The sequence below is a fragment of the Glycine max genome, chromosome 10 (genome assembly GCF_000004515.6).
Source record: "Glycine max cultivar Williams 82 chromosome 10, Glycine_max_v4.0, whole genome shotgun sequence".
In the NCBI taxonomy this organism is placed as follows: domain Eukaryota; kingdom Viridiplantae; phylum Streptophyta; class Magnoliopsida; order Fabales; family Fabaceae; genus Glycine; species Glycine max.
In genome coordinates, this window is record NC_038246.2 from 41,394,689 (window position 1) to 41,405,274 (window position 10,586).

General features: G+C 30.3%; 1 protein-coding gene across 1 annotated transcript; it reads left to right on the forward strand.

The window, feature by feature from the left end:
- Positions 1 to 1,679, forward strand: LOC100784173 (CBL-interacting serine/threonine-protein kinase 4). The gene has a single exon (XM_003536158.5). The coding sequence runs from the start codon at positions 121 to 123 to the stop codon at positions 1,432 to 1,434; it is 1,314 nt and encodes a 437-aa protein (XP_003536206.1). The 5' UTR covers positions 1 to 120; the 3' UTR covers positions 1,435 to 1,679.
- Positions 1,680 to 10,586: the final 8,907 nt, after the last annotated feature.

Below are 10,586 nucleotides of genomic sequence, written 5' to 3' on the forward strand. Positions count from 1 at the left end.
CTCTCGCGGTGACAGCGATAGATCCAACCCACTCCAAAATTTTCTATATAAATCCAATTTCTCGCGCACACACTCTCTGGCTTATAACTTAACACTCTTTCAGCTATTCCACGTTAAATCATGGAACCGCCATTGCAGCAAAAATCGCCGCAACCGCCACCACGAACCGCCACCATCCTCGGGAAGTACCAGCTGACGCGCTTCCTCGGCCGCGGAAGCTTCGCCAAGGTCTACCAGGGGAGATCCCTCGTCGACGGCTCCGCCGTCGCCGTGAAAATAATCGACAAATCGAAAACCGTGGACGCCGGCATGGAGCCACGTATAATCCGCGAGATCGACGCCATGCGCCGCCTCCACCACCACCCTAACATCCTCAAAATCCACGAGGTGCTCGCAACCAAGACCAAGATCCACCTCGTCGTGGAGCTCGCCGCTGGCGGCGAGCTCTTCGCCAAAATCTCCCGCCGCGGAAAGCTACCGGAGTCCACCGCGCGCCGCTACTTCCAGCAGCTCGTTTCGGCGTTGCGGTTCTGCCACCGCAACGGCGTGGCCCACCGCGACCTGAAGCCGCAGAACCTCCTCCTCGACGGCGACGGAAACCTCAAGGTCTCCGACTTCGGGCTCTCCGCACTGCCGGAGCAGCTCAAGAACGGCCTCCTCCACACCGCCTGCGGCACGCCGGCGTACACCGCGCCGGAGATACTCCGCCGGAGCGGCGGCTACGACGGGTCCAAGGCCGACGCCTGGTCCTGCGGCCTCATCCTCTTCGTCTTCCTTGCCGGACACCTCCCGTTCGACGACACCAACATTCCGGCGATGTGCAAAAAAATTTCCCGACGAGATTACCAGTTCCCGGAGTGGATTTCAAAACCAGCCCGTTTTGTTATCCACAAATTACTCGACCCGAATCCGGAAACCCGAATTAGCCTGGAGTCCCTGTTTGGGAACGCGTGGTTTAAGAAATCACTAAACCCGGAAACGGCGGAAGAAAACGCGTTGGGGCTGAGTTATGTGAAGAGTAGTTATAATTACGAAGGGAGTAAAAAAAGTTCGGGAGTGACAGCGTTTGACATAATATCGATGTCTTCGGGTTTGGATTTGACGAGGTTGTTCGAAACGACGTCGGATTTGGGGAGTAAAAGAGAGAAGAGGTTTAGTTCGAGTGCGAGAGTTGAGGTGGTGGAAGAGAAAGTTAAGGAAGTGGGTGGGGTATTGGGGTTTAAGATTGAGGTTGGGAAGAGTAACGGTGCAATTGCTTTGGTGAAAGGGAAGGTGGCTTTGGTGTTTGAGGTGCTTGAGATTGTGCCTCATGAACTTCTTTTTGTGGCGGTTAAGGTGGTGGAGGGTGCGTTGGAGTTTGAGGAACATCATTGGGGGGATTGGAAAGATGCGTTGCAAGATCTCGTGCTCTCTTGGCACAACCAAGAATCGTGATCATCAGTTAATGATAGGTATAGTTAGTTCTTCTCAAGTGAAGGATCTACATGAGGTTTGATGTTGAAGGACTAATTGCAGAACATGACATGCACACTCACATCGTGCTCGTCCTGATGAGAAGAAACAAACAAGGTTGATGATGCTTGTTTTGTGATTTGATTTTGATTTTGTGTTGAAGCTTAGTTATAGGTGTATTAATTTATATATGATGGTTTGAAAAATAAAAGTTGTTGTTATGTATACATGAGAATGGTGGCTAAATGTATTCAATTCTCCGTTTTTGAGTTCATAGAAAAAAATTGTGTTTCTATCGTTGTTAATTGGTTAATATGATTATTTTATTAGATCCCAGTCCTACGTACTGTACACACTTTCCTAGTGCCTACTACTTACGAAAATTACTCGTCAACTTTATTTTGTCAGTACATGTATGATGAAAGCTTATGCATGCACAAAGAAATCATTCCATATATACCAATAAATATCTATTGGTTGATGAATTTTACATGTTTATTATAAAAATGAAGTTTGAACAAAATTAACAATTGTTAAAGTATTGATAATTTTTTTGTAGTAAAAAAAGTATTGATATTTCTTATAAGATTTAACTACTTGATTCTTATATACAATTTTTACATTTTAACAATCTTTATATTTTTAAAAATTAGTCAGTTTAGTTCCTATATATGCATACACAATTTTTAATTGTAAGAAGTTAAAACACACACACACACACATATATATATATATATATATATATATATATATATATATATATATATATATATATATATATATATATATATAAGGATTAAGATAAGTTTAAAGGTGTAAATATAATTTTAGGTATAAAAATAAAAAAGTAAAAGTTATGCCGTACATAGAGCAAATAATTAAGTAACTAAATTTAATAGAATATGTACAGTTATTCTGGCAAGCATGCAGTCTCATGCATGCAATAATAATTCAAGACAAAATTAATGTTTTAAGAAAATAAACAGTTCTCTAAATATTGGAGAAAGGAGAGTGGATCCTAACTATAGAATCTAATTTTTTTACAACATACTTCCTTCATCTCAAAATATGTATCATTCTAGGTTATTTATACAGATAAAAATAATAATAAATAAATAAATAAGAATAGCAATTTTATAAATATAACATTATTAAATAAATGAAAGAAAGTAGAATTAGATTGTTAGTATTATATTAAAAAACTAAAATGAAATCTATTGGAAGTATTAATGAAAAATAATAATACCCCCATCTCATCTTCGTTAAGCACCTCAAGAATTTTTTGTTTGCACTAAGTGAAAATTTCAGTGTTTTTTAATTCAATCAAAACAATCAACTAAAAATTATACAAACATATACAACAAAATCAATAATTAATCCCAGATCTGAATATTCGACAAAGAGCAGAGAGATCCGACTTCCCTCTAATCGGTATCGCCACCGTTCTCCTCTGTGTTTTCTCCTCCCGCTTTGACGGACAGTGGTGGCGCCGTCAAACCCCGCGACGTCTATGGCCACCACTCTCCTCTGTGTATGGTTGTTGGAAACAGAGGGGAGGGCATTTTTGGATTTGAAAAAAAAATGAAAGCGTTAGTTAACGACGTTACAAGAAGTCAGAAAAAAAATATTTTAGTTTGCTAAAAAACAAAATATTCATTGAACACCTGATTTTATTTCAATACGTTGATTAAGATGTGTTTGGCGGAGATGAAATACAGTGGAAAGGAAATGAAAATTTCAAAAAATATTATAAATTTGAAATTTTTTATATTATTTTAATTTAAATATATATTTTAGTCTATCAAATAGACCATAACAGAAGCTTCTTCTTGCAGGAAAGGGACATGTGGCTTGGTATATAGTCGGTTGAATCTAAGGGAGTTATTGGGAGCTGCAAAGTGGCAAGGTCCTAAAGGCCAAGTCTTGCAACTTTCAACGGCTAGGCATGAATGTATATACTAATATTTTTTATTTATTAATCAAATTATTGTTCATAATCATATAATATTTGAAAGGAATTATCATCATGATCTCTCTCCTGGATGCCATAAAACAACAACCTCAAAGAACTGCGGTTTGATTTTTGTGGGGTGGAGACTTGTTGAGAAAGATGCATGTACCCCACTACATCAATTATATAGAATATAGCAAAACTAGAATATTGTCAATTTGTATATTCAACCATACTCATGATAACCTATATGAATGGTGTAACCACCAAGTTTACGAATTTCAATACAAATTCATCAAGATAAAAAATAAAGATTATATTCATTGACAAAATTATTTTTGTCTTAAACATAATTTTGCCAAAAGTCATTTTGTAACGAATTTTCAAACATGTTTTAAGTACATTTTTGTATGTATAAAATTTACTCGTATCATGATATCACTACACGTGATGAAGTGGAGAGCTAGTACTTTAAATAAATGTTATTTTTTTATTTTCAATTTTTTTGTAAAGCCAGGTTTTTTTTTTATAACAAGTGACGTTTTATTTTCTATTTATTGGAAAATAGAAATTAAAAAAATAGATTAGAAATTTAAGTTTTGAGACTAAAAATTCAATATATAAACAAAATTTTAGAAGTAATTAAAATTGAGATTTAAAATTTTAAAATATTAACATATAAAGAAAAATAAATATAAAATATTAATGTAAAATAATGGAAATAATTACTGGTTTAATTTTTTTAAAACATATAAAACCGAGAGCTATACAACCTATATATACTAGTGTTCCTTAAAAAAAAGAAGCTATATTGGTGAAATCATGTGGCATATGGGAAAAAGAAGAATAATAAGTAGCATATCATATTTAAAAATACAGACCCAAATTTATAATTTTATAATCTATAAATAAATTGATTAAAAAATATAATTATAGACTTGTTAAGGGCCTCATCGTTTTGGAAAGAAAAAGGTACAAAGCTCCTCAAATTTATAAGAGTATTAAAATGATACATTTAGTCAAATTATCAAACTAGACATAGAAATTTAAAAACTTTTCGAATGGCTTACCAAGAACACTCACAAAGAAATAAGAATTCCTCTTGAAAAAAAAAATATAAAACGTGATCAATCAAAGAAACTTATAAATTAATATTCGTTTGTTCATAAGTTGAGCATACTAAAAGTTTGTGAGGAGATGATTGATATCTTCCCATGTACACAATTTAGATATGAATTGAAAGATAATAATAAGGCATGCCACATTCTTACACAATTAACAAATCAATTACAATTTTATACAAATATGAAATAGATCGAGCACCTGTGAAAGTGAATTGATGTGAAAGAGTTTTAATCAGTCCTAACAATGGAGTACTCTCGAAGAAGTTGGTTTTTTTAGTAGATCTTTTGGGCTTTAATGTGGATAAACTATGTGATAGCAATAAAAATCTATATGGGGTCACATTTTTGTTTCGGTGTAGTTTCTGAATGCTTCGAGCTATGTTCATGGAAAGGCACACGTTTAATTACTTCGGTGCCGACATTGAACAAAGAAGAGATCATCTTGTAATGCCTCGCTGAAAACAACCAATTGAGGATATTCCTCCTTCAAGATAGGCACAAATTAAGATAGAAGATTAAGAGATAAAAAGAAGAATATGTCTGTTTGTGTTAGTGATTTCAAGAACACCATTACAATATTTACAACTAGCCAACTAACTAATCTCATCTTTCTATTACTTATTATTTTTGGTCAAATCCTTTCTTGAGGACTAGATGTTAAGTTCACTCCCCCCACCACATTCATCGGATCCAATTAACTCATGAACTAGAAAATTTAAATCAAACAATCAAATCACAGGGTGTAACTCAATTCACAATATATGTTAAATTTATAAATTTATAGGAGAATATCTATATCTTACAAAACATATCATTAAGGAGGAATAAAAAACTTTGAGTGTGATTAAGTTCTGAATCAACAATTATTTCCATAATCAAACTCGGACCAAGGGATTAAAATTCATAAAAATACCTCAAGATTTACAAAGTTAAAAATCTTAATTACAATGATTATAAAAAAAATATATAAATCAAACTAATTATAATTGATTTAATTATCATACTTATCTCTTTCAACTTGTGCCAACTTTTATTTTTGGAGGAACCTGAAACAACCTAATCAATCAATAAACTATTTTTTTTTTTAACTTTTAGACTAAAACATTTTAAACTTTTAGAACTTAATTTATTTATTTTTTCTTTTCCATCCATTTTTCTTACGGTCTTGTACTAAGTATCTTAATTTGATCATATTTGTTGTATAATTTTTTCATTATATTTAAGTAAAGAAGTTAATGATATACGTAAAATGATACATGTAGAAAAATAAATTATTAAGTAAAACAAATAATTAGCGCAAATGCTTGTTGGCACGAAGCAAATTTCTTATTAAAAGTACGAACGTGACTTTTTTTTTTTTTTCCTATCACACGGTTCCCGTTTGTAATTTTTTTTTCTTTTCTTTTATATTGCAAATTCTTCTTTTTCTGACTTTTTTATTTATCAAAATTAGGTGATTTTATAAAATTATATATTAAATTTGGTGGTAAATCTTTTTTCCTTTTTTATAGTACAAATGCTTCTTTTTACAACTCTTTTTTTTTTATCAAATTAAGTAATTTTGTAAAATTATATTAAGTGATTTCAAAATTATTTATCAAACATGAATGATTTTAATATACGAAAATAATAATAATTGTCTATATAGACGATAATCACAACCGATGTAAAGTGACTTTTTTACATCACGCTAATGTAAAAAGTAATTTTTTTATGTGAAATTGTTCTTCTTGATTATTGGAAGTTTCAGATTGAATCAGGAATTTTTTTATTTTTTATCTTTTAAAAATTTAATTACACATCAGAAATTGAATGTTTTTGTGCGATTTGTGTTATTTGGTTTCGTACAAATGGCATTTTGCAGAATAATTAGTTATTAAAAAAATTATCTGTACCTTCAATTAATATCAAATAAAATATTTATATACAATATATAATAAGTAAAGACATTTTTTTAAATATATTTAATAAAAAAATTTCATCGTGACTCCATGACCTAAATCAAATTAACCTTATCTTAATCGGGTTGGCTTAATTCATATTAAGTGGAAAAAAATTTAAATCCTAACCAATTAAACCAACCCAATTAAAATTGTTAAGTTCAAAATTAAACCAACCCTAACCTTATCTTAATCGGGTTTTATTTTTTTTATAATATTCGAAGTATATTAAAGATTTTTTTTTAACCCTCCTCTTTCTAAACGAGTCTAGTTCTCTTTCAAGTTTCAATATATTATGTATAGAGTATAAGTTTACAATTAAATACGTACTTGTAAAAGTTATTTATAATGAAAAGGAAATATATCTAGCAAATGAGTATAAGCTTACAACTTGGGCTGGTTTATAAACCAATTGAGTAGAGTTATACATACTTCAAATTCAGTTAACTCGAAGTTAATTTATTTGATTTATGAATAAGTTTAACAAGTCAATTGAAAGTCTCAAAATTATATTTAAGTTGGTTGGATTAATTGTCAGACTTAATTACAGTTATTGGATTATTATACACAGATTTATCAAAATAGGTTGACTTTACGTTTTTCATGGGCTACGCAAGTAATATATCAATTTGAGCTCAAGCAAAATTGGGCTTGTACATCAAAGGTTACGAGCTGGGCTATAATAAAGAGTAGAGGCTTTTACTTTCTCCTTCCCACTTATGCTTCCTGCACCTCCTAAAAACTTTAATGTGTATACTGTCCGATTGGGTTTTTTGGGGTGCTGGAAGCAAAAATTATGGTACACGAAGTAATTCCCAGGAATAGATGGGTTGTAAATTCGTAGGCTATAGGAAGAAAAGAAAAAAAGAAAGGAACAAAGAAAAAGAAGTAAAAAAGGGTAAAGTTATAATTTTTTAAAACATATTGGGTGTAGAAGAAATTTGTTGGGTGTAAGAAGAATAACCCAAAATTCTAACCAATGTGTTAGAACTAACATAATGGCCCAGGGACTCATGAAGAGGACCGGGAAAGGGAAAAAGAACTATCATGGTGTAAATTCATTTTAATGTAATCAATGATATTATATATTTATTTGGTAGTCATAATAATTGTAAATCTCATTTTTGGGGTGTATATAAGAAACGAGAGAGATGACCAATAAGAACCTGACGCAAAAGAAGAAATGCATAGATGACAAAAAGTAATATTTAACCTTTATTAAAATTTGTTAGGACCATTGGTGATGATTCCCGAAATGAAAGAATATAAATTGGAAACGAAATTGCACTTTTACTATTTGAGTGGGGATAAAAAATGTTTAGGGAAAAAAATTAAAATAGGGAATACAAAAAAAGTTTTCAAGTAAAGAAAAAAATGTTGGAAACTTTAAATAACATACTTTTTTGTTTCTGCATTGTTTCTATATATGAAATATAAACGAACGTGTTATATAAACTATTCATAATAATTGTAAATCTCATTTTTGGGGTGTATATAAGAAACGAGAGAGATGACCAATAAGAACCTGACACAAAAGAAGAAATGCATAGATGACTAAAAGTAATATTTAACCTTTATTTTATTCAAGAGGATGCCTTCTACAATAGTCCTGCAAAGTTGATAAATTTGGTGGATACATAAAAGATATTCTTTTTTTTCCATCACTTTTGACATGTATGAAAAAAGATTCTGAAATTTCATTATTTATAAAAATTTTAAATCAATTATTTTTTTATATATGGAAATAGATGATTTCATCGTTTATATATCCTTACAATAATGGAACCCTCAATTCAACTTTTTTTTTTTTTAAGTGAACTCAATGGAACTTTTGTTTTTGCCAAGGAACTCAATGGAACTTATAAACTGTTATTAGAAGTTAAAACGATTTTATATATCTAAATTTTAATTTTTTTTAAAAATTTAATAATTAATTTACTTTTATTGCTATGAAAAATATCTTATTTCATTTTCACCCTTTATTTCAACACTCTTCCTTTACTGGCGACCTCCGTTCCAATGACTCGTGGTGACAGTAAGTATAACTTGCTGAACCCGTGAACCATACTATAGGTATTGATAGTTTATCTCAGTCATTCATTTTATGTTTTTTCTTGACACAGATTCTGATTTAATATTGTGACCAGAGAACACGATGGTCCAAATTAAATTTTGTTAGGACCATTGGTGATGATTCCCGAAATGAATGAATATAAATTGGAAACGAAATTGCACTTTTACTATTTGAGTGGGGATAAGAAATGTTTAGGGAAAAAAATCAAATAGGGAATACAAAAAAAGTTTTCAAGTAAAGAAAAAAATGTTGGAAACTTTAAATAACATACTTTTTTGTTTCTGCATTGTTTCTATATATGAAATATAAACGAACGTGTTATATAAACTATTCAGTTTAAACGTAAGTTAAAAGAAAAACATACACATATTATCCTTTTTTTTTTGTTAAGATGATTAATTAGTTATGGAAAGATGACTTTTCTATCACATATTATTATTTATTGTTTACTACCGTAAATATAAAATCTAGTAGAACAACCAACACTGGACGTAAATCTCATTATATTTTATCATTTTTCTTTTACATGTAACATTATTTTGTCTTTTTTTTTTCCATTTATTTATTCCCAACCGTAAACTTTAAAGAAACATCATGTTTACCTATGTTTGGTAATCTCCTCTAGGTTGAAAATTACAAGTGGCAACAGAAGCTGTAATTACAGTATGAAACAAACATAAACTTTTGTCCTTATATATAAATCCGTGGCAGCGTGGTTCTGTTAGAACATCTAGTCAGTCAGTGGCACAAACTTCCATTGTTTGGTAGGTACCGTATACTACTTACAGTAAGTGGTGAATATTATGTTTCATTGGAATGTCTCACGTATCTCTCATGTTTGATTAATCAAATGTTTTAAGTTTTTTTCCTTATAAAAAAAGCATGTTTCATTAGAATCATGCGGAGCTACATTGGGTTGAGGTTCACTATTCACGTAATTTTTTACTTTCAAAACATGCTGCCTACTAAAACATTGTTACATTAGTTTATATAAATAAATAAAAAACTCAAAATAAGTTCCTTTACTTTCAAATAAATCTCACAACTTAAATGTTATTTTAGTCTTGAAAAGTATGTTAATATTTTTTTAAGAGATGTTAATATTATTATTTAAGTCATATAAGTTCTTTAATTTCAGATTAAAATAAGTGATGGATTGCAATTTATGAAGACCAAATTAGCAATTTACTCTGTTTTTTAAGATAACCTTTTTTTATTAATTATTTTTTTTCGAAATTGTAAAACAAAAAGTGAAATTTATTAAATAAGAAATAGAATTTAGATAATTTTATAAGTTATAGTAAATTTTAGTCAAAAAAAGTATGTTAAAGAATATATTCTTAATATTTCTCTTATATTAAATGATACTCTTGTTTACTATCAATATTCAATGTTTACATGACTTAATTAATAAACATAATATTGATGACTTAATTAATAAACATAATATTGATTAATAATAAGTATAATTTATATGTTGCTTTGAAATTTTTAATGTTGATTAATAAGTATTAAAAAAAGAATTATGCTTATCAATTAATATTATATTTATTATTATGTTTGTTGTAATTTAGGTTTATTTTTAAGTATTTATTGTAATGTTATGTTTATAACTATAAAAAAAGGAGAGAGATAAAGATTAAATTATCCTTAGATGAAATAAAAGTTGGGATCTGTTTGGTCCAATCTATTTAACAACTATGTTGTCAATCATATATTTTCGTCTCTTCTTATCACGTAGACTCTTTCATTAATAGTATGGACAAAAAGTTAACGAATTTATCTCAGCCTTCTATACACTTGAAAACAAAAATGATTATTAATCCTAAAATAAATCAAAATAATATCGATTATCAGATAGAACGTGACATCGGTGGTCCCCAGGAAAATTTGCGGGTCCTAATAAATCTTTTGGAGATTTTGCTAGATAGTCCCTAGTAGCTTCACCGAAAAGAGTTTGGAGAATTGCTAGCTAGCATGTGCTTGAGAGTTCTAAATAGTTTATTTATTGACTTATCAAAGAAAAAGTTTACTAATGGATAGCA